The sequence below is a fragment of the Gracilinanus agilis genome, chromosome 2 (genome assembly GCF_016433145.1).
Source record: "Gracilinanus agilis isolate LMUSP501 chromosome 2, AgileGrace, whole genome shotgun sequence".
NCBI lineage: Eukaryota > Metazoa > Chordata > Mammalia > Didelphimorphia > Didelphidae > Gracilinanus > Gracilinanus agilis.
Genome location: NC_058131.1, coordinates 689,851,746 through 689,876,804, shown reverse-complemented (window position 1 = coordinate 689,876,804; position 25,059 = coordinate 689,851,746). Strand labels below are relative to the sequence as shown.

At 39.9% G+C, this 25,059-nt stretch overlaps 1 protein-coding gene across 2 annotated transcripts; it reads left to right on the top strand.

Annotated features, from left to right (window-relative positions):
- Positions 1-226: 226 nt before the first annotated feature.
- WDR61 (WD repeat domain 61) lies at positions 227-21,611 on the top strand. Of its 2 annotated transcripts, none has more exons than XM_044662897.1 (11): positions 227-300; positions 727-777; positions 1,715-1,737; positions 2,790-2,895; positions 6,581-6,753; positions 8,013-8,161; positions 9,529-9,622; positions 10,057-10,150; positions 16,417-16,509; positions 17,110-17,188; positions 21,277-21,611. In XM_044662897.1, the coding sequence occupies exons 4-11, from the start codon at positions 2,849-2,851 to the stop codon at positions 21,364-21,366; spliced, it is 819 nt and encodes a 272-aa protein (XP_044518832.1). In that variant the 5' UTR covers positions 227-300; positions 727-777; positions 1,715-1,737; positions 2,790-2,848; the 3' UTR covers positions 21,367-21,611. The 2 variants fall into 2 exon arrangements, with proteins under 2 accessions (XP_044518832.1, XP_044518831.1); XM_044662896.1 differs by having other exon boundaries at positions 1,710-1,737.
- Positions 21,612-25,059: the final 3,448 nt, after the last annotated feature.

The window sequence follows — 25,059 nt, the reverse complement described above, 5'->3', positions numbered from 1 at the left end:
TCTTCTGAGCAGAGCCCCTCCAGGGGAGGGGCACTCCAGCTCCTCGCGATCTAAGAGGCGTGGCCATGGCGTAGGAGGGCGTGGCCTAACGGCTGCCTCATTCTCTCCTTTCCTCCTGAGTACAGCAGGGGGCGTCCGGACTCCACAGCGACGCGTGGAGCGCACGCGGCGTCGTGATGTCATCCCAGTCCGCCGCTCTCAGCTCGCGCGTCATAACCCGGCGCCTCTGTCGCTAAGGAAGAAGTTGAGAGGTGGGCGACGGCAAGGGAGGCCCTGGTCGAGCAACGGAGCCCGGAGCCGGTGAGGCAGGGGCGAAGGGACCTCGGGATGCGACAGAGAGGGCAGCTGGGGAAGTGGGAGCCAGAGCAGCGTCCTTTCCCCGGAGGCTTCCAGACGTTGGGAGCCGGGGTCTGGAGAAGAGAAGGGCGGGAGTGGGGTTGCGGGTGGGGGACAGGGCCCTCCTCGAGCTCCTTAGTCTGGGGGAGCCTCTTCCTCCTGCTTTGCGACAGCCAGGGGGTGTCGGGCCACCTCTCGGGATCCTCGGACTCAGAGCAGCTAAGGATCCTTCTAGCCCTAAGTTGCTCCGGCCGCTGCCTCCTTTCTTCCCCTTTTAAAGGGCGGGTGTAGCCATTTCTGAAACGAACCCCACGTCCAGCCTATCCTCAGCCCCCGGGAAAAGGCTTCCACTAAGGGCTGCCCCTGATTAAGACCCTATTCTTTCCACAGGACAATCTGCCCTATGTTCATTCATCCCAGCTGTAAGAAATGAGCGTCCAGGTAAGGGACAGACGAAATTGAGCCACAATTGAGTGTGAGGTTCAGGCTGTCACTAGATACAAACGAAACATTCTCTGCCTTTGAGAAGCTGGTGTTCTACCTGAGGAGGGACCGTATTTGTGATTTTGGGAATGGGAGCAGGAGGGAATCAGAAGAAGCCTAAGGAGGTGGTGCCTGGACAGAGTTTGGGAAGTGTCTTTCTAGTCTTGGGAATGGGCTGTGAGGAAGAATGCAAATAACCCCATCAGGTACTTGCAGCTGGGTTGCCAACACCGAGTGTTACTTTTTATAAGGCCACATAAAGGTGATATAAAAATATAATTTTTAAAATATAAGACGGGGGCAACACAGTGGCTTAATATTTTGAGAGCCAAGCCTGGGAATGAGAAGTCCTGGATTCAGATGTGGCCCCAGGTACTTCCTAGCTTTGTGATCTTGGGCAAGTCACTTAACCCCCATTGCCTAGCCCTTATTGCTCCTCTGCCCTGGAACCAACACACAGTATAGCTCCTAAGAGGGCACTTAGTATTCTTTGTAAGACTTAGTATGCATTCTGAGAAGGAAAGCAAGGGTTTAAAAAAAAAGTCTTGAGTATAGCTACAGATTTTTAGACAGATGAAATGAGGAGATCATATAGAAATACACCAAAAGAAAAATTCTTCCATTGGCACCACCTTTTTTACCCTAAGTAAAATTGTACCTAATCTGTAAATGAAGGTGTTGGGCTAGATAGCCTCTAAGGGCCTTTCGAGTTGGAGATTTTTATTCCTATGACCCAAGACAGTCTAAGATAGTGTTAATGGAGTTTAGAGGCTGGAAGTCAGGGAAGATTCCTGTGGAAATATTGTGGGAGTGAGGAGTGGATAAAGAAGGAAGGTTTGTTTTTCAGTTCTGACCGGTTGTGTAATGTGATTACTCTTCTTTTTTTTCAGTATAGCATTCTCTTCAAACAAGAACAAGGTATGAAGACACTGTCCTCTAGCCTTTCATGTCTCACCAGAAAGCACCAGCTTTAAAAGTTCCTTGTTCTGTAAAGTGACATTTCCTGAAGCCATTTTTAAGTAACACATTCGATCACTTGCTATGACTGAAAATTCAGTATCCTTTAGCCAGTCTAATGTAGAACCTCTCTGAACTTAGTGAGGCTCATCTTCAGATGTAAATTTCTTTTTGGATACATGCCTATTCATGGTGACACAACAAATTAGTCTTAGAGATGAGACTAGAACCCAGGTCTTCTGCTATTATTTACCTTTTGTCAAAGATCAAAGATTTGTGTGGTTCTGAAGATGACCAAAAATACATTGCCCCAGACAGCAAAAGCCCTCTACTAAGTACTCAAGATGCTCCATCTCACAAATTGGAATAGTTTACCCTTTTTCCAAGTGATGTGATTGAACTGGAGGTAGCATGATGTAGTGGATAATAAGTGGGCTTCTGAGGAGACCTGAGTTCAGATCTTGCTGGTGTCATATTCTGACTCTGTGACCCTGAACAAGTTACTTAGATTATCTCTGCTGTCAGCAACTCTTAAGTTGCAGAGAAAGTTCAGGGGTGCAGTGGTAACAATGAAATCACAGGTCTGGTCTGAAAAAGATGGCACTAGACAGATGAGATCAAGGATCTGTAAGCATCCTGACTTTCTCTATGCCTCTGGACTGGATTTCATGATTCCTAGGGAACTTTGCAGCCACTATATCCTTTTTCTTTCATGTTCTGTTGTCCAGTTTAATGCTATTTTAATGTTTTTGCTTTTGTTTGAATAGAAAGTTAATAGCTATAAACTCCATTAATGGTGGTATGGAATCTGATGTATAATTTATTAAATACATGATTGAAATGTACCTCATTATCTCAAGGATCTATGATTTCATTGCTGTGGATATTCATTCTGCCCATAGACCCCTTCCCTACCTTAATAGATTCCTTTTTGAGTTCATGTGATTGAAACATTTTATCACCTAGTTAGTGCCCATCCTTCTTGTGGTAAACAATCATTTTTCCCATCCTAGCTCATGATGATGCCATCTGGTCAGTTGCCTGGGGGACAAATCAAAGAGATAACTCTGAGATGATTGTTTCAGGATCCCTGGATGATCTAGTCAAAGTATGGCGATGGTGAGTCAATTTTTCTGAGAGCATTTGGCTTTTAAAAAAAAATTGAATTCTCATCAAGTTATAGGATCTTTTTCTTTTGACACCAACAATGATGAATTTAAATTACAAAAAGAAATAGACATTTTTGGAAATGGTTAATGTGGGAATTTATTTTTACCAAACTATGTCAATATGTGTTGAAGAATTTGTGGTATTTTTTTGCCTTTTTGTTTGTTCTTATTTTGTTTTTTAAATTTGCTCTCTGTGTATATGTGTGGAGAGGGGTGGGAGAGATAGAGGAAGGGATAGATTAATCAAATCTTGCTTAGGAAAAAAACAATTACAACTTCTGTAAAGAAAAACAGTGGTTGTAAATAAGGAAAATACTGAGTGTTATAGGAAAGGAGAGACAGCTAATGTTCCTCCAACCTCACACCTTCCCATATGTAAGGTTAGAAGAGGTGCTAGTAGTCTTGATATACATATCATTAAGACATTTTCACCTATTCTCTGACATCTAACTATATTTTGGGGATGCAACCAAAACAAACCTTAGGGGAAAATATAAATCTCTAAATACTTTCATTGCAAAAAGGAAAAGAGAGTATACAACTTAAAGAAAAAAATAGAAAAATCATCAAATTAAAAAAAAAAACTACAAACATAAAAAAGATTCTAGAAATCAAAAAAGAAACAAAATTGAAAAAACTAAGAGTAGATTTTTACCTGAAATGATTAATAATATAAAAAACCATTAGCTACTTTGATTAAAAAATAAAAAAGTGGAAGTATACAATGTCTGTGACACAAGTACAAGCCTGATGCTCAAATTAGGAAGAGGTAATTTTAGAATGTCTCTAAATCTAATACCTATTAATGCAAAAATATTGAATAAAATGTTACCAGAGAGATGAAGAAAAGACCTTTGGCAAGATATTTTATATTAAAAACAGTAAAAATCATAAAAAGAGCTTGGACCGTTCCTTATTATTGTAGCTTTTATCTGTTTAAAACTAAGACCTAGCATTATTTGTAAGTGGGAGCCTTTCTAGTAAGATGAAGAGGAAAGGAAGGATTTGATGACTATTGTCACTTTTGCTATTTGATTTAGCTTTAGAAATGCTAGCTGTAGCAATAAAACAAGGAAAAAAATTGAGAGGATAAGTAAGCATAAGCAAAATTATTTCTTTGACACAGCAGATGAACACCAATAGTGGAGTGCAGATGTGGTCTCAGAAACTTGCTGCAGGACTCTGAGCAGGTCACTTAACCTCTGTTTTCCTTGTCAGGAAAATAGGTCAAATAATAGCATCTATATCTCAGGGTTGTTTTCAGGACAAAATAAGATAATAGTTGTTAAACACTTTGCAAAGATCCAAGATTTCTAAAAATGCTAACTCTTATTTGCCAGTGAGAGTGTGGAGCACTTAGAGAATCCTAGACATTCAAAGAAAAAATGGAAATATTTGTAAAATCAGTCAAGTAAGATCCAGAAGCAGTTAAGTCTGGTAGCCTAGTGGTCAGTCAATTCAAGAGTAGTATAAACTGTTGAAAAAGAACTGGAAAAGCAATTTGGCAAAATTGAGGTTTATACTAATATCTTATACATTTACCTTGATAAGCTTTGAATATACATGTAACCTAAATATAAAGGATCACATTCTTTTTAAAAATTAGAGGATAGGGGGCAGCTGGGTAGCTCAGTGGAGTGAGAGTCAGGCCTAGAGACAGGAGGTCCTAGGTTCAAACCCGGCCTCAGCCACTTCCCAGCTGTGTGACCCTGGGCAAGTCACTTGACCCCCATTGCCCACCCTTACCACTCTTCCACCTATGAGACAATACACCGAAGTACAAGGGTTTAAAAAAAAAAATTAGAGGATAATGGAGGAAAGCACCTTGCAAAGCTGTCAGGGAAGAGGATTCTTAACTTAAACAAGGGGTAGAGATGATCAAATGAATTTACACACAGATCTAAAAATGCCATATAAATGCTAGCTAGCTTTTAGTAAAGAAGATAAAATGTGAGGATCAAATGAGATAGTAGTTGAAAAGTGCTTAGCAGAGTGTCTGGCACCCAGGAGGTGCTAGCTATAGAAATTTTTATTCCCTCTCTTTCCTCCATTTCTCCACTCCCCCAGTAGATTATCATAGCTCTAGAGTTAGAAGGGATCTCAGAGGCCATATATGCAGCCCTCTTATTTTTATTTATTTATTTATTTAAGCCCTTACCTTCCGTCTTGGAGTCAATATTATGTATTGGCTCCAAGGCAGAAAAATGGTAAGGACTAGGCAATGGGGGTTAAGTGACTTGCCCAGGGTCACACAGCTAGAAGTGTCTGAGGTCAGATTTGAACCTAGGACCTCCCATCTCTAGGTTTGGCGCTCAATTCACTGAGCCACCCAGCTGCCCCCTCCTTATTTTTTAAATAACTTAACTGAGGCTTAAGGTGGTATATATGTTAGAAGCAGGATTTGAACCCAGGTTATTTGATTCAGGAGCATATGCCCTTTTCACTATACCATATGGACCATAGGTGCAAACTAGAGCACACATTGTCAGACATGGCCACTGTGATAATTTGGCTTGACAGTACTCTCTTGCTAGAAGGGAGGAGATGGCCATCGAAAGGTAGCACTGACACAAAGATATGCATCAGTGAAACATTTATGAAAGAATTCCTTCTTTCACTCTTTCCCCCTTCCTCCCTCTCTTCTTCCTTTCTTAATTTCCTCCCTTCCCTTCTGCCATGTGCTGAATGAATAGGCTTTGGACATATGAAAATTATGTCTAGACAGATCTTAAAATTTCTTTTGTGTGCCAATTTTGAATTTTCAAGTTTGAGAAATGCTAAATCACAGGAAAGATTTTAGTATTAATTTCATTAATTGTCAAGGCTACTGATGTTAATCAGGTTTATTCACAAAATTAATTAGCCTTAGAGATAAGCACTTTAAAAACTATTAAACAGAGAAAGTATTAAACCTTTAGTAAGTAAGTAGGCATGGTACAGAATTCCAGTTGGGAAGGGATCTCAGAGGTCATCAGGTTTAGCCTCCATGAAATTTCCAAGTAAATTCCCATTTTGTTTGGTTCTTTGTCTTTGTTGATGTGTTATTAAGTGTATACTGACTGTTCTGAAATGGCTTTGTTAAGTAACTTTCCTTTAAAAGCTGCTATTTATACTAAAAGTGCTATTAGTTTTGGGTTTTATTTTGTTTTTTAACTAAATTCTGACTCCAAATGGACACATGGCTGCAGTATTTGAAAAGAAAGTGCCTAGGGAGCTCTGTCACTGATCATCTTCGGGACCATGAACAGTACAACTTGGTCTTGGCAAACCTCAGTTTCGATAACCATACAATATGAGGCATGTAAAGCTCTTACACATAATCATTGCATCTTGTAATTCAGAATACCTTCTGGAAGTGTCCATTGGTACTTTTGTGGTTGTTGTCTTCTATTATGGTAATCCATGTGGCAATCCCTTAGTGCTAGTCCTTGGATGGCTGACATTGTGGCTCTTTGCTTAGCTTCATGTTCAGGCCTGTGCAGCTTAGCCCCTTCCTGGGATGGATTGTTTCATAGAAATGACTAGTTATCAAAGAAATGCATCCAGCATGTTTGTGTTCAACTGACTCAGTGATCCTCACGAAAAATTATAAATAACCATTTCACCTTCTCTGCTTTCCCCTTTTCTCCCTTAAGGAAAAATGATAAACTTGAGTTACAGTGGAGTTTGGAGGGCCACCAGTTGGGGGTGGTTTCTGTGGACATCAGCCATACAGGGACCATCGCAGCGTCCAGTTCCCTTGATGCTCACATTCGTCTGTGGGATTTAGAAAATGGCAAACAGATGAAGGCTATTGATGCTGGCCCTGGTAAGAAGGATCTTCTTTTTCTGTTTTGCACAAGGCAGAGCAAGACTGTTGCCCAGTTATTTGCTTTCAGACAAAGTTTCATAGCAACTCTGCTAGGGCAGATCTGTGGCCTTGTCTGGCAAATGTTTTGTGCAATTTTAACTCTGCAGTATTTCCTTTAGTATAAGTTATTTCGTATAATTCATGACTGATCAGAAAATGCACTTTCCCAACACCAAAGTATTTCATTTTGTGCTTAGTCTGATGGCATGGCCTAATCTCCCATCTTCATCTGCATCAGGATTCTTAGCCATACTCAGACTTAACTTGGATCACTGAGTTTCCACGTTGGGGTTTGGGGAGTCTGCTGCCATCAGCATATTACACAAAGAGCACCAATGCTGCTTCAGGGCCTTGAATGCACATAGTAGGCTCTTCATTGAGTCATGTAGGCTCTTTGGAAGTCTACGGAGCTCTGTTCCTACCACTGCCCTGGGGAGTGGACAGTGCAAGCCTTCCTTCGATTGTGAGGAAGTAGTGTGGAATTTCATTGCTACTTAATTACCTCTCAGTTATCGTTACGAAGCAAGTGGATTCATTTTACCTAGTACAGATGGCATTACTGCTGGGAAACATACAGATGAACTATTGAGTGCTTTTTATCATGAAAGAAATTCGTTGGCATCTTGGGACACAGCTGCCCTAGGGCTGTTACTGCATCATTGTCTTTTCCAAGAAATACTTGAGGTATCCTAGTTATTCAGCTTCTTGAAGGCAAAGATTTCGTTGTAGTTATCTTGGTATCTTTCAAGGCCCAGCACAGGGTCTAGCATCAGGTAGACATACAGTAAATTAGGAGCTACAGACAGGCTTATCTCCTGGTTCATAGATTCTCTGTGGAATAATGGTATGACGCTTAAGTATTTGCTGTAAACCCACAGCAATTACTACTTTCCAGGTTTCAAGCTCAAAGTCAGAAAACTGCTTTTAGGTTTAGAGTGTTGAATTATACCTACAAGTAAATGTGTAACTTTTTTATGGACTAATGAAAACATGGGAATTAAAAAGCTGAACTATGTAATTTATAAAATGCATGCAATAGCAAAGATTTGTAAACCAGGACCCCAAATGCCACCGATTCTTAGATCATTGGTGGATAGTTGGTTAAATTTTGTAATGCAAAAATGTATAATTTAATTTAAAAAAATGAAATACCAAAGTAACAGCAGGATGGAAGATCTTGAATAGATTCCAAGAAATGTTTTCTCTTCTCTTTATAGTGGATGCTTGGTCCTTGGCTTTTTCACCCGATTCCCAGTTTTTGGCTACAGGAAGCCATGTAGGAAAAGTAAACATTTTTGGTGTTGAGACTGGGAAAAAGGAGTACTCTTTGGATACAAGAGGGAAATTCATCCTCAGCATTGCCTATGTAAGTGATCCTTTCAGTCCTGGTCTCTCACCTCTTCATTGTTTTCACTCCAGATTACTAATCTCCCTTTTTCTATATAAGTACAATGGGCAGGATTTGTTCCCTGGCCTTATTTAGATTCAGCATCAACCACTCTAGGCCTAAGCAGATAGTCAGCAAGAGATTTTAAAGGAAACTTTTAGCAGTTTTGTGGGGTGGCCTGGTGGAGAGAGCATAGAAGAGCCTCTAAGTCCAGACTCTTCAGTTTGATACTCAGGCACTGGATTACTACGTTCTCTGGTACCCTGTGCATATCCCACATTCATCCTGTATTTTCACTACTTCGACTGACGTTTTTCATTCTTGTGGATTGCTTTACATATTTGTAACTTGTTTTCTTTCTTCCCTTACTTTTCTGAGCAGAATTGGAACCTTCCCTTAATTCCACTAATGTATTTATTTGCTAATTTGTTGATCTTTTGATGGTCTGTCATTATTAATGCTGATTCACCTTGCATTCCTGTATTGGTATTTATCTTGGTTCTTTCTTATTTTAGATTTTTAAAAAATTGAAGTATTTATTTGATTTATTTATGTTAGATAAGTTCTTACCATTTACTGTTTTATGGGGTTTTTTCCCTTTAATATAGAGGCAGGTGGCTGTAGATTTAAAATGGGCCCCCTCAATTATATCCCCATCCCACCCCCCACTCCCAATTTGTATTTTTCTAGCTTCCATGTTGGGGGATGAATTGTAGTGGTTGTTCTTAGATGCTCCTGGGCCTATTGGCTAATGGGGGAGGAGGTAGGAATAAAGCTTTAGTGGTTGTTTCTTGCTGATTGTTTGTTGCCTTTCGGAACTTTTATTTGAGTATCTACAGATTGCTTCCCTCCCCAATATCCTCCAACCAACTCTCCCTCCTTGTTCTCCCTTCCAGCACTGGGATAATAGCAGCAGTTTCCACTCTTCCTTCCCTTTTTGTCCTGGGGGAGAAGTAGAGTGGGCATCCCTCCTGGGCACTGGAGCCATTCAAAGCTTTCTCCCTCCTCCCTCCCCAGACTAGATAGTGCTGATCAAGTGCTGCTGCTTTTGGATTTCTCCCCTTCCTCTTTCCTCCCCTTACCTCAGTTTTGTCTTACTTTCTGCTCCTATATTTTTGTCTCTGCTTTCCCCTTCCCTCACTGCTACTTTGCCATTTTATTTTTAAAGATATTTGAGAATTGCTTATTGACCAATTGTAGTTATAGAGTGTTCATATCTTTTTGTTTTAAATTTAGTAAAAGACCATTTCACAGATATGCAAATGAAGTTTTATGTGTCTGTGTCTATGTAGTGCCCTGTTTCCATACAAGATTCTCTTTAATGTCAGCTGTTCCTACTCTTGCAGAGTCCTGATGGGAAATATCTGGCCAGTGGAGCCATAGATGGAATCATTAATATTTTTGATATTGCTTCTGGAAAACTTCTCCATACGCTCGAAGGTATGTGTCTTTGCACATTTACATAGCCATGTTGTGTCAGATGATCCAGTCATCACTTTAGATAACAATATCATTGGATGGTAAACAAGTTTTATATTTGGAAACCTAGGAGATAATGATTTCAGTGATAGCAAGATGAAGCCCAATGGAATGACATGTTTGATCCCCGAGTGTCTTGGCTAAAACATGGTGGTGCTCAAATAGGAGAGAGAACTATTGAGGCAGAACAAGTTGGGATGAGAAGGGATTTTAAACCCAGAGCTCCGTGTATCCCATAGACTTTGGAGGCCTGGAGGGAGACCCAGGTCTCCCAGGAATAAATCCCAGTGGGGCTTCCCTGGCCAGAGAGCAACTGAGAAGACCCTCTCAAGAAGCAAAGCCTATATTAGTGAAATTTTCCCCCCCAGATTAATAGTATCTATTCTAAATTTCAGGCCATGCAATGCCCATCCGCTCTTTGACCTTCTCCCCAGATTCTCAGCTACTTGTCACGGCTTCAGATGATGGCTACATTAAGATTTATGATGTGTAAGTTGCCATTTCAAATGAAAGCATTATGGTGAACACATGCAATGCCTGGGTCAGTCAGCAAGGGTTTAGATTGTATCAGTTCTGTGGGGTGAGCACTCTGGAGTGTTGGAATGAGCTGGTGCAATATTGAGCATTGTCTGAACAGGAGGAACCTCTCAATTCTTAACCCTACAGATGCCATCTTCTCAACCCTTACTTTCTGTGCCCCCAAGCTTTGGGGTTAGGAATGTCAGCAGGGTTAATTAAGAATTAGCATTATTCTCCTTCTTATTACTTAAATATCCATGTGGATCTGTAATCTCATTGATTTGGATTCCCATCTGATAAAAGAGTTCACAACCCACCGAGTCCTTTGGTACTTTCAGATAGGTTGTCCAGCCAGTTGACTGAGTCAGCTTTTCTTTCTCAGCATTGTAGAGTTGCTATTGCATGCTTCAGTTTTCTCTCACTTTCACTGTATGACTAGCTCATCATTTTCACTTAATTCTTTTTAAATCATCTTGTCTCCTTGATTCCTTCTCACATTCATTCTATACTGCATTCCTGAAGTTTATGAGACAATACTAATAATGGCTCGAATTTACAGGGCTCTTTACAGATGTTATCTCATTTTATCCTCACAACCACCCTAGGAGATGGGTGCTATTATCCCCATTTTACAGATAAGGAAACTGAGGCAGACAGTAAGTAACTTACATAGGGTTGCACAGCTGGTAGGTGTTTATGGCTGGATTTGAACCCAGGTCTTCTTCACTCTAGGTCCAGTGCATTACCTATTGTGCCATTTATATGCCTTCAAATGGATTTATTTTCATAAGTCTTCATATTTATTATCATTTTATTTTTCTTCTTTGTTGATATTAGACAGTGGATTCTATGATTGTCATGTTGGTGATGGCAAGCTTAATTAGACTTAGAAATGAAAAGAATATAGGGTCAGAATGAGAAACTCTTGACTCAAAGAATCCCTAACTCAGAAGTAACAGAGATAGTAGAATCATTTGATCCTCTTATCTCAGAGCCATTTCCAGAAACTACCTTTTTCTCCTCCTTGGAGGAATGGCCTAGAGCAGTGGTGGTGAATCTATTAGAGGGGTAGGTGATATGAGAAATGTCTTAGGCGCTTGAGCAGAAGGGGAGGGAATAGCCCATTCTGCTTCCCTCTGGCTTTCTAGTAAAGAATTCTGGCAAACTCTGTGCTTGGGTTATGGTGTGTGCCCACAGAGAAGGCTCTGAGTGCCCCCTCTGCACATGTGCCATAGGTTCACCAACATGGGCCTAAAGAGTTGAGGAATTTTGTCTTGGTAAGTATTTGTTTTATCACATTCTGAAAGCATCTGAGGATCCCAGCCTGAGAAGGGACCCTAGAGGTTGTGTAGTCCCCTCTGACCCTGCATAGAACTCTCCTTGACTAGCCCCTCACAGACATTCTAGACAGTTTGTGGCTCGCAAGAAATTAAGTTGAGTTTATCATGACATCATGGAGTGGAATGCTAGAAAGGACTTCAGAGAGATCTGGACATGGATCTTTTTATTTGGCAGTCAGAGAAAGACATGTGATTTGCCTAGGAGCTGGGACTAAAACTCACATCTCCCTGATCTCAGCCCTGCATTCTTTCTGCACTGCCTCTTGCTGCACAATGAGAAGGTTGGAATAAATGATCTCCCAGAACTCTTGCAGCTCTAAATCCTGTGGGCTTCTTATCTTTCATAGTAATTCAGCTGGCATCTTGAAGGCAAGAAGTCTAACACTGAACTTGTCCTTCTCTCCCTGATCCCAAAACTCCTCTATTTCTCTTGGAGGGTCCACCATCTTTCTAGAAACCAAGACTGGATGTTTCAGAGTCATGTTTCCTTTTCTCATATTTTGTGCCATGGAATCTTTCTTCCTCAGCCAGCTATTTACCAAGTCCCTGTCAGGCAACTTCTTCTGTCAAAGCTACTACACAAGGAATCAGAACTCCTCCCTGACACTGGTGCATCTCCATGGCAAGGGAGGCAGAGGAGCTCTGGCTGAGTAAACTTCTTTGGTTCTCTGTTTGGTCATCTGTGAGTGTGCTAAGCTTGAGGCCCCAGCTTCACCTACTTTAGACCCAGCCTATGTATAGTACTTGTCCTAGTGCCCCCTGCCCTTTCTGCTCTGGCTGAAGGGAGCTCTTTCTCTCCTCCTATTTCTCCTTGTCTGTTGGGCTTTGTCTTTGCCCATTTTACCTTCATTCATGTTGCACCGTTTCACAGCTCATCTGTCTATCAGTGTGCCTAGCTTTCAATGGTCCCTCTAGCACAGTTTCCATCTTTCATCTTCCAATTTGCATGGAGCAAGCTGAAACCTCAGCATTATTTTAATTTAGATTTTGCTTAAATATAAAATGACTTTTGGAATCAGTGTTCATGTAAGCATTTATTAATTTGAAAAACTTTTAGGAAAAGTTTGACCACTTGGGAAATGCCTCCATTTTATTTTTTTGTTAATTCTTTGTATATTTTGGATATTAGGCTTAATGTTGCTATTTGATGCAAATATTTTCCCATTTCTAATTCTGTTTTAGTCTTTTATGATCTCCTCCTTATTTGGTTAGGAATTCTCTCCAAGATGAAAAAGGTACCTACTCTCACTTTCTAAAAGGTAGTTCTTTATGCCAAGAATCTGCTATAATCACTAACATGGTTTGTAATTTAGTAATTGCTCACAACTTGCATAGCTCTCTTATTCAGATGTACCTCTGCTCAGTGTCTGCACTGTTGGGTTATTTTCTAATTCTACCTCCAGGTCTAGACAATAGACATTTTGCATCCATTTCGTTTCTCATGTGTAGATTATTATTAGTCTTGTCTTTGAATCTCACTGGATTTCCCTGAGGACGTGCTGTAATATTCTAGGGCACAATGTTACATACAAATAGAAGAAGAGGGCGATTCTCACCCTGGAGAGAGGTTCTTCACCTCTCATTTGCCACAGACTCCCTTGGCAGGCTGGTAAAGCCTGCTCAGAATAACTTTTAAGAATTTGTAATTGAAAAAATAATTTAAAAAGGTTAAATTTCAGTTAGGGGTTAATGAAAATAAAGATATAATTGTTTTTTTTTCCTTCTAAGTTCTCTTAACACTCCTGAATCTCTTATAGCACTGAGATTAAGCACTCCAGATCTCTGGAAATCCTTCTTTCACATCCTCCATGACAGTGAAGAATATCCAGCAGTGACTCAAATAGAGATCCCTCACTTGAGATTTGTCATCAAGATCATTGAATAGAATTATCTTTTTGGTGCTTTCTACCCAGAAGTCTCTTGAGATTTTAATGAATTCATTCATGGGAGATATCTTTTTGATGGAGAAGTTTGCAGGCATATTTTTTGTTCTGCCAAATCAAATGCTTTCTATCATCTATAAACACAGTATTCTCTACACCTTTTAGTCATTTGTTTGACTGTGAAGATGTCTGCTATGAAAAATCATTTGTGAAAGACTACTCCTCATTTTTATCCTTTACCTTCGATACCTATGTAGGCTATATATATCTATACTATAATATATGTTGATACATATGTATACATATATTGCTTATATCTGCAAAAGTTTTATAAGTGAAAATAAACATGGGTTGGTAGTAAATCATGTTGTTATAGGTACATGTTTTAGAATAATAATGTCATTTCATCTATCTAAAACCATCATCATACCTTATCTGTAATGGGGATAAACTAAAACTTTTCCCACTAAGATCAGGTGAAGCAAGGATGCCCATTATCATCACTACTATTTAATATTGTACTAGAAGTGCTACCTCTAGCAGTAAAAGCAGAAAAAGAAATTAGAATAGGTAATGAAACAGTTAGCTCTTATTACATATATGATGGTGTACCTAGAGAATCTTGGAGAATCAACCAAAAAATTAATAGAATAGTGAACACAAAATAATAACGCTATTTGTGGGATTTCCCCCTACTTCTTAGGTATCTTTTCTATTTGCCTATGTTGAAAATCAGTCCTTTGGTGTTCTTATAATTTTGTTTCCTCTGATGGTTTTTTCCTGGGTATATTCAGTCTGGTCTGGCACTTTTTCCTATCTTCATCTCCTTCAGTGTGATTCTTCTTCCTCTTCTCGAGTATATTAGGAAGTAAGATTTTGATTTGTGTGCCCTGTTTATTGATCTTTGCCCTCTCTAATTTGTTAATACATGCACTCAAGGACATAAATTTCCCCCTGAGTACTGCCTTAGCTGCATCCCACAGAGTTTGGTAGGATGTCTCATCATTGTCATTCTCTAGGAAGTGAGATTTTGAGGCTCAGTGTGGAGGTTCTAGTATCATCAGTGACAAAAGGTTTGTTATAACAATGGCAGAAGATCTCCTGTGCCATTTTTCATTTCTGTTTTTTGTCCTTCCAGTTTTATCTATAAATGGCCTTTTGGTGATCTGGCTTTGTTTGGGCCTTCTCTCTTCACTACCCTTTGCTGTTTGAGGGCAGTTACTATTTGTAATCTTCCCACATCATTATCCTCTGTCATGTACTGTGAATGAGTTAGAGTCTAAGCTAGTGACCACCTCTCCACTTAGCAAGGAAATCAAGGTTTCTAGAGTCTTGGCTTCTTCCTTGTGAGAATTGCTTTTATATAAGTTAAATGTCTATAGAAAATGGTGATAGTCCTTATCAATAGCTCTCATCCATTTTCCATTTTGTTTTAATAGTTAAGATTAGAGCTGTTGTAAATTGCAGAGTCATCTTTCCAGCTATATTTTTTCTTCTCATTAGGTGGTCATTTTGACCTTTGCTCTTGAGTTAATAATGGTGTGATTATGCACAAACTGATCTTGAAATTACTCTCACCTCAGTGGAGTCATGCTTGGTTAAGATGTGGTACATAACTTGTTTTTTCTTTTCTCTTTTGGTGGATGTATGTGTTCATTGTTCATCATATCTAGTGCCTTCTGACTCTCCTTGGAGAAAATTTAGTTTTGTACTCTTGAGACTTCTGAATAGTCTATAAATGCTCATTTTCCCTAATTTCTTAATCTTAACCTTGAACCATCTTTTCCAAAACATTTTTTGTAGCTTCCCTTTTTCTGAAATCACTCAAAATCAGTATAGATGTTATCCTGGTTTAGAAGACCATATCAATTTCAGTGTAGAATTTTTGTTCTGCAATAAGAGTTGTTCACACTGTAAGTAGTGTTTCTCTTAATGTGATATTTTGGGTTCTGCTTATTCTGAGCATTGTGAGACAAGATGATCAAGTATTCCTATAAACTGTATTTATTGTCTCTGAACCCTATAGGACATTGACTTTACTGTACCTTTATTATTCATCAAGGAGATCGTGGGGATAGCAACTTCCTTATTGTTTCTGGCTTTATTCATAAGACTATCATTATTAATATGGTTACTTTTATCTAGTGTTATATCAAACACTTCAGACCCAAAGATTTCACATTGAGATTACCACCAATTGGAATAACGTATAACGTTTGTAGATGATCAGAAAGTGGTGATGCCCAGCTTTGGCTTCTTTTCCACTGTGCTGCCACTGTTTTTCAAGAGGCAGAAGGGACCTGCAAGAGACCAAAGGCCTCATAGATTGTGGTGGCCAAAGAATTCTCCATATTCCTCAGCGTACCAGTGAGGGGTCTCACCATACTTACCTAGGCTGATATTTGGACAACAGATACAGTTTGCTACCAGGACTGTATTTGAAGCCCTTTCACTTGGTAGACCCTGCTAGAGCCGGCTGCATTATGTTGGGAGATAGCCCTCCAGAACCAATGGTTACTGTCACACTTAAGCATCAGAGTAGGATCTCTGCTGTGTACTTCATTTGCATCATTTTATCTGATCCTTAAAACAGCCCTGTGAAGTAAAAGAACTAGTATTATTTGATAAATGAGAAAACTGATTTCCAAAAAGGGGCAGATATAATTCCTAAATTGCTGTCAGAGATCTCTAATGAATATAGGAAAATGAGAGGCATCAGAAAACTGGAGATGGACAAAGGTCACTTTGCTCTCCTAATAAAAAGAAAGCAGAGTCCCCAGTGATCCAACAGTGAGCTTGGTGTCTGTCTGACTGTGGTAAATTCTGTGTTGTAGGGTCTTAAGAATTTCACTTAATTTTTCTGTTATAGTATCACATTTTTATGTAGAAGCTCAATCTGGGTAGTTTCCAAAGTGATTTTAAGGCTGCAGGCTGATCATTTGGAATTGTTGTAGTTTCTGTCTTTATTTGAAATGTATTTCCATTCTCTTTAAATCTGTTTTTCTTCTAACAGACAGCATGCAAATTTGGCAGGCACGCTGAGTGGCCATGCGTCCTGGGTGTTAAATGTTGCATTTTGTCCAGATGATATTCACTTTGTATCCAGGTACTCAGAATTCTTAATTCTTCCTTAAAATGATTGAACATCTCATATTTCAGTTAATAATAATTACAATTCTTCTTACTCATTACATAGTGCATCTTATTATAGAATGTTGTGTTTATATTCTTGTAAATATTTGTGACTTAAACACATTTCTAATGATGCTTAAACAGATTATCTTTTATACATGGGGTTATTGCCCCTTAATTTATCTTTTTTTTTTTTTTAAACCCTTAACTTCTGTGTATTGGCTCCTAGGTGGAAGAGTGGTAAGGGTGGGCAATGGGGGTCAAGTGACTTGCCCAGGGCCACACAGCTGGGAAGTGTCTGAGGCCAGATTTGAACCTAGGACCTCCCGTCTCTAGGCCTGACTCTCAATCCACTGAGCTACCCAGCTGCCCCCCTAATTTATGTTTAATGTAAATCAAAATCTTTACTTCCTATATTTATCCTAAAGCAACTTGTACCCCTCCTGGGACATCTTAGTTTCAGAATTAAATGACTTTGTTGCCAAATGTTGGCCCTTTTGGCCTAGCATTTTCAATCATGCTTTCTTATTGATATGGAAATGTAACTTACTAGATCCCCCTTCGTATTTTCTAGCTCATCAGACAAAAGTGTCAAAGTTTGGGATGCCGGAACAAGAACTTGTGTCCACACGTTTTTTGACCATCAGGACCAGGTATTGTACATACGCTTGGCTCTTGAGGTTTCCTGTGCCTATGAGCCTTTAGAGCTATAAGGGCCCCAGAGTACCTTGGGCTTACCAGCTGGCCATTTGAATTGACCTGACTGAGACTCGTCTGTTCTCTTTGGAACTAGGGCAGATAAAGCAGCCACTTCTTCTCTATAACCCTTACATATATGTCTTTCATCTCTCCCCTTTTCTTCATTTCTACTACTGCCACCCTGGGCTTTCATCCCTAATGACCATCCCAGACCAATTCAGCTCTTCTTGCCTGTCTCCTCTCTAAACCATACCCCAGCGGTATTCCACATCTCACAAAATCTTCTTCCCACCAATCCTTCATAGATGGCACCAGCTTAAATAAAGTTCCCGGTCAGCCTAGCACTCAAGGAGGGCCACACTCTGGCACTTGTAGCCTTATAGCTCACTACTTCATGTACATCACTCATCACACTGGAATACTCCATGTTTCTCAGAACAAGCCCTTTGTGTTTAATACCTTGATACCTTTGTGGTGCTTTCCCTCCCTCTCTCTGGAGCCCCTGTCCAGTGACATTCAACTTCTCTTTTGAGCCACAGTGGACATGCTCCCCTCTTCCATGAAACCTCTATTTCTGTCTTTCTTATCCCCAAACCTCCGGTACTGTGAGGTGGCCCTGCTCTTGTTGCTGGACTTTGGTTTTCTTTTAGGCTCATTTCACCTTGCACAGTGAGCATTGGCTTTAATAAGTATTTATTGCATGGAATTGGGCTGTAAGCTGTAAGGTGAGTTTTGGAGGCCATTCTACCAACCTTGGGCCCTGTTCAGGTAGAGCATCCCATGAAAATTCTATACCTGAAGTGGAGACTCCATCAGCTATTGAGTCCATAAATACTTAATGAGCATTCATTAAGTTCAGAATGTATCTCTCTGTAGGGAATAGATACAGAAATAAAAGACATGGTTCCTATCCTCATCAGACTTGTGGTGGAAGGGGAAAGATAAGGAAATTCCTGAGATGATTAATGGGCCTGAGTATCTAGAGTGGGAGGGGGAAGTCCTTCTGCTCACCAGCTCTCAGGCTGTCGGCAAATCACATAACTCCTTAGGGCCTCCACTTCCTCTTTTCTCAGGGTGTCAGCTTCCCAGGGTTGTTGTGAGGTACTAATGAAATAATGGATGAAATATATGTAACTATGTCAGAGAGAGAGGATTCAGAGAAATTAGGGTAAGGCCTACGAGAAAAAATGAGGAGAGAGAAGGGTCCCGACAAATGTCATCAAACAGCAGAGGTAGAACCGAAATGGCTTCCCAAACTTAACAAACAGTAAGAGCAGAGGTGGAAAGGCAGGAAATGGTGGAAAGAGTGTAGTTCATCGGAAGGGTGTGTCAGTACTTTTGTGAGAGTAGTAGGAAATGCTAGACAATAGGCAGAGCATCAGAGGCCTTCAATGCCAAGCAAAAAAGTCAGTGATTTACCTTAGTAGGTAATAAGGAAGCCTTGAATATCTTTTAAAGCAGGAAATGGTGCTTTAGAAATTCAGAGGGATGTCAGAGGCTTAGCTTCCCAGTCAGATATAGGCAAGAAAAACTGCAACCCTTATGGTGCCTGTTTATGATTTCTACAGTCCTGAAGGCATATTCAGTGGTCAAATAGCCCAGGAGTTTTTGAACCATCTGGTTCAAGTCATCATTTGCCATGGTTTGGACATGAAGTGATGTAATTTTGTTTAGTGGGTCCCAGTTTTTGTTCATCTGACCCAGTTAAAACAGGGAACACTAATGGTCTCTCTGCTTGCTTCTTTAAAATGGTGGAGGAGAGACACCCTTATGGATCCATTCATTGATTGCCTTGTTAAAGTGCTTTCAATTTTAAGTACTAGATAAATATGAAATGTCAAGGATTCTTGCTAAATGTTAAGTATATAAAAGATGACTTTTGAGGATAGAAGTTTATTCTTAATAAAAAAGCATGTCTTCACACAGAAATGATTTGGGAGATTTTTCTCATTTTTGTAGGGGTTGAAAAGAAATATTTTCCTTTCTCCCTTTAATGACAACTGTAATTAAATGTCTTTTGGTTTAAATTTTAATCTTCAAATAAATTGTTCCTAGCAATGTGGCCCAGTGCTTAGTTTTGACAAAAGTATGAAAGCTCCTGGACATGCATATTTTATTTGAAAGCCATAAATCATGTAGGTGGCTGCTCCTATCGTATTACCTGTCAGAGGTCACCAGTCAGTACTGTGTTGTGTTTCAGTCCAAACAGCGTGGCTTAGAGAAGGCCCTTCCATGTGGGCTTGCTGTTTGAAGATGCCAAGTCACATCATGGAGACCATAATCCAACATACTTAAACTCATTCACAAAGTATTAACGCCAAATTTAGAGCCTGTAAAGTTACTTTTGCTCTTTATTCCTTGGTGATTGTTTCACCTTGGGCTAAATTCTCCCTATTGTTAAAGAGTTCTGTTCCCTGACGAGATTGACTCTCTACCATTCAGATGTCGAAAATGATTCCCAGGGAAGCCTACAAATTCCTCATTTTTGTCTGGGAAGAGGTCTAGTAGCTGTTAACACTATGTGAGAAATTTCACTTAAAAAAAGAATTTGGCCTTTCCTCTGAATGGACCACAGTAACCAAACAGTGGTTTGGCTGAACAGCTGGGGATCTTTAGCATTTTTGGTCCTGCGTTCAAATTACTACCAGCAGAGGGAGATATAACTAAGAAATTTGTGTAAGTTTTAAAATTACCAAATGAGAAATGACCCCAAAGTCACTTGTAGACTCCATTTTTCTCCTAGAAATAAACTTGGGATGTGTTTGAGAGTTGTATAGATCTCCCAAGAGCCATTGCTGAATTTTGCATTCACCAGAGGAGGGATTTGAGTTGGACATTGGAGATAATGCCATCCAGTTCCCTCATTTTATAGCTTCAAAGGGGAGGGAACTTGTTTGAGGTTATCCTAGTAGTAAAGGGGAATGAGTGGACAGCTTGGTGGCTCAGTGGATTGAGAGCCAGGCCTAGAGACAGAAAGTCCTAGGTTCAAATTTGACCTCAGATACTTCCTAGCTGTGTGATCCTGGGCAAGTCACTTGACCCCCATTGCCTAGTCCTTACCGCTCTTCTGCCTTGGAACCAATAAATAGTATTGATTAATATAGAAGGTAAGGGCTTAAAAAAATAAAAATAAAAAATAAAAGGGACTGAGCTGGGATTTGGACCCAATTTCTTTGACTCCAAATCCAGACTTTTTCAGTATTCCCAGACTTGGTGTGGGCAGTCCTCCCTCCACCCCCACCCCATACCAGCCACTCTGGGGCTTTGTGAATCTTCACTCTTTAGCAATTTAGAGATGGAAGGGACCTTGGAGGCCATCATCACTCTCAAAGAGACTGAGGGGGAAGCAACTTGTCCAAGATCACACAAGCAGTAAGAATCAGAACCAGGATCCACTCCAAGGTTCCCTGACCTCAAATCCAAGGCTACTCCACTACATTCCAGTCCTGTGTTCTCCTTATTAAGCTCATTTTATCCTGGTAGAACCTTATACTGTGAGCCTCAACAAGCCTGCCCTCAGGACTTTGAAGTCCATTCTGTACAGAGGGACCAGAGAGGGATTAAAGCAGAGATGTGTTCTCAAGTCCTGATAAATATGGGAAAGAAGAACATTATATTAGGCTGTGTGCCTGGACTTGAAATTAGGAAGACCCAAGTTCAAATCTACCTGCAGACCTTTGCCATTTGGGTGGTGCTGGACAAGTCAATTAACCACCGTCTTAAGTTTCTCATCTGTAAAATGGAGTTAATAATAGTATTTGCCTTCTAGGGTTGTTGTGAGGAAGCAACAAAACAGAATATTTGCCAAGTGTAAAGCACTCTGGAAATGTTCCACGTGCTACCATTATCTGGCTCATTACTGTTCTGAGAAATGAAGAAAGGATCCTTTTTTCCATGTCGCTTAATGAACATTTTCTTCCATTTTCACAGTTCTGCTGGCTTCCCTGACCAGTGTATTGAAAAGTTTAGAAGTGGGTGTGTGTCACTATATCTGGGTAAGGCATCAGTGGGTGTGACCATCTTCCTTTCACTTTATTTGCAGGTCTGGGGGGTGAAATACAATGGAAATGGCTCCAAAGTTGTGTCCGTTGGAGATGACCAAGAAATTCATATCTATGACTGTCCACCTTAATCTCACTCCAAACCGGGTAGGCTAATGCTGGGGGGGAAAAGGAATACGGAGAGGGATGGACCACACCATTCCCCACCTTTGTACATGCTAACAGATGGAAATATGGAACAGTGCACTGTGCAGCTTTTTGATATTTTTGGATACTCCTCCTGAGACGTGCACACCCATTTATATGTACTTGTCATTTTCTTTGCCTGAGAACAACTTTTCATTCTTTCAATAAAGAAGGCCGTATTCTCTGCACAAATATTTCAATAGAGTATGAAATGATTTTTTTTAAAACTCCAATTCTCTTTTCACCTAGCTCGTTTTTCCAATTTGACAGCCCAAATGGGTCAGAACAAATTTACTTGAAATAACCATGAGTCACTTTAATGTCTCTTGAAATGAATACACTATCAAGAAGGGATCAGTTTTGCTATCTAGTTACTTAACCTTTTCCCTCTTTTATTTCAGTGCTTAAAACAAGGCTTACATACCACCTAAGTAGAAGCATCTAATTGTTTCTTTGGTTCTGAGTGATTTGGTTAGTGAACAGACTTCCCTACCCATCATGCATGTTTTAAGTTCTGTGGGAGAAGTTATTTTTTTGCACTAAAACTGGACCAAAAGCAAAAGGGATGATTGTTAAATTTTCCACTTCAAGAATGTCAAATGATGTGTTATTGGTTCTGGAGAAGTGACTGCTCTCAAGGGAGACACTTCAAAGCGAATAATTTCTTAGTCATTTAAACTGTGAGCCTCAATTTCCCAGATTGTAAAATAGGAATAAATAAAATAAAATGCTCACCTCCAGAGAATTGTTGTAAGGAAAGCACTCTGTAGATTTTAAAGTACTATAATGAAAGCTTTGATATCAGAAGATCTGATAGAGTGAAACTGACTTGCTAGTGGAATCACATTCCATAGGAAGCAGAGGAAATCTCTGCCTTTTGGATAATTAAGAGAAAGTCAGAGATAGTATGTCCTAGGGAACAGAAGAGTGGCAAAAGACTGCACATCCTTGCCCTTTTTATTACATGGTCTTTGATATGATTGCTTTCTTAATCCTCAGATGAAGTCACATTTTAATTCTTTTCCTTTTCCATAGCAATTAGAGAATCGCTGTTTACTAGCATAGAATTTGTAAGAACTCGAGTGTTGGCAATAGGCTGTATCCCCAACACCTCCCTCCTCCCACGTCTAGTAAAAGATGTATGACTTGACATTGAGAAGACTTGGATTCCAGTCCAAGCTATGAGACTTAACCTGGGGAGCCTTTCTGAACCTTAGTTTCTTTTATAAAATGAGGATAAATACTATGCATGCTGCCTAACCTTAGAAGATAGGTGTATGGAAAACACTGTAAATGGTCAAGGACCAAATATATGAATGTGATCCTGTTATCTATAAATTGGGTTTGAAAGGGGTGCTTAAGTTTTCTGTTAACACAAATTTTCTTAAAGATCAGCTAATAGCCTAAATGTAAGTCATCATGGAACTGGATTATGATAGTTTTAGCAGGGAGTATCCTAGAAGATGCAGTCTAATGCATTTATGTTTTTAATTAGTCTGAAATAGCTATACTACCTGAAGTAATAATGCATTTATGTTTTTAATTAGTCTGAAATAGCTATACTACCTGAAGTAATATGTGGTTTGGTTTTTTTTCTTCCCAATTTGTCAGTTACCCAGTTAGGAAAAATGATGTAGTCAAGTCTGGTGACTTCTAACATCTTTTGCAATGATTCCATGGGGTCTATTCAGTGGGCGGGCAAAGTCTCAAGCTTTGAAACTGGTAATGAGGTTCCCAACTTGGAATATCCATGCTTTCAAAAGGAATAAAAGTCATTTATCTTTCTAATACCAGCTCAATTTTATTTTCAGAATGGCTTGAAAATACAGGTGAAAAAATTATTTAAAGTACCCCTCCCCCCTTATGGCCCCCTCTAGACAATCTAGTCAATCAACAGAATGTAGAAAAATAAATTAAATTGTGATAGAACTAACAGTGCTACGTACTAATCATTCTTGTTAGAACAATATAAAATGGAAAGAGGAGGGGAGCAGAAGCCTTGATTCAGTTTGAAGGTGAAACTCCCATTTGTGCACAAGACAAAGAAGTTCATCAAATTGCTCACTTCTGTGCACATTATTGGTCAGGCTTTTTTTTTTTTTTAACCCTAAGCACAAAACCCCACACACATTTTGAACATGTTTGGTCCTACCTGTATGATATCAGCTAAATCTGGCTATCCTGAGTCACTAGGAAAGGGCATTAACACTGTACAAATAGGTCTTATTTCTATTTATTCTCTAGTCACTTGGACCTGACTGCATGTCTACATTGCCTCATAGATAGGTCAAGAAATGACTTTCTCCACTGTGGCTAAGAACACACAGTAGCTAAATCAGACCTGTTTCAATTTGATTATCTCATGTTTGGCATTTTTCATTTTGCTACAGCATTGGACACTTAACTGATGGCATAGTCCATCTTACTGTCAACAATTACACCTCAGTTGTGTGTTTGTCCAACTGAAACAAATGGTTGCCAGCCAATGCCATTTTTCAAGCAGACCTACATAGATCTTTCATAATGGATTTCAGTGGAATTTGAGGTGTAGGTCAAGGATAGAGAGAGATGAACTGGCTGGAAATAAAGCTGACAGACCCACTAAGAGCCAATGACAATTTTGTCAGAGAATTGCAGGGTGTGAGGAGGAAGCCTTCCCAACATATGGCAGGACCACCAACCTGCTAACTGCCATTTTAAGAAGGAAGAGTAGAATGGAGAGAAACGCCCTCATGCGAGTATAAAAACAAACTTAGTCGTGACTTTTTTTTTAAAAAAGTTAAGTTTTATAGGATAGGTGAGTGAGAGAAAGAAGTGGCAAACATTAACTTATTATTGAACATAGTACTATTAATTTACAGAACTTTACAGATTGTTCCTGAAGCCACTCAGACGTGGAACTATCTCAACTCCCAGCATCAGAGGGGATTCTTTTTGTTGCTGGAGAAAGAGCGACGGAAGGGCTGTGGGGGTATAGATATAAGTATTCTTATGACAAAACCCTTTGGGTCAGTTGGCATTACAGGGGTGCCAGTATTAATAAAGCAATGGAAAATGGGCACCAGGCCAACCAGAGGGACCATAGCCAAACTGCTGCTTCATTTTGTTTTGCTCATAACGACAAATGTTTTGGTAGGGTTAGTAGTAGAAGAATTCATTCCAAAACTGAAAAGCATGCCTTGCTGGACCCACATGGTCAAGCAGACACAGGGAAGGTATAGGTACATCTCCAACCTAAGAGGGCTTTTCCTTCCTCAAAGCGGCATGTTAGCAGCAGTGGCTGAGAACTCCCCAGAGGTGGCAGCATCTCTCTCCCTTGCTGTCACAGGGTGAGGGATGGTGGGGGTCACAGTTGGCCAGGACTGCCTGACTTCCCTAGGGCTCGAGCTCTGTTTTGGGGATGGACCTGATAACTGAGAGCCATAACCTTCAATCAGTGGCTTTTCAGAGGTACAACCTGGAAGTGTAAATGAAAAGATTCCATATGCAGACTAGATGCGATTTACACTTAAAAACATTTAAATATAAATTAAGCTATTAACTTAAGATACAACCAAAAAAGGGGACACTCAGCAATTCCTTCTGCTGAACACATACATACTTACATACATACATACATACATACATACACAGGACAC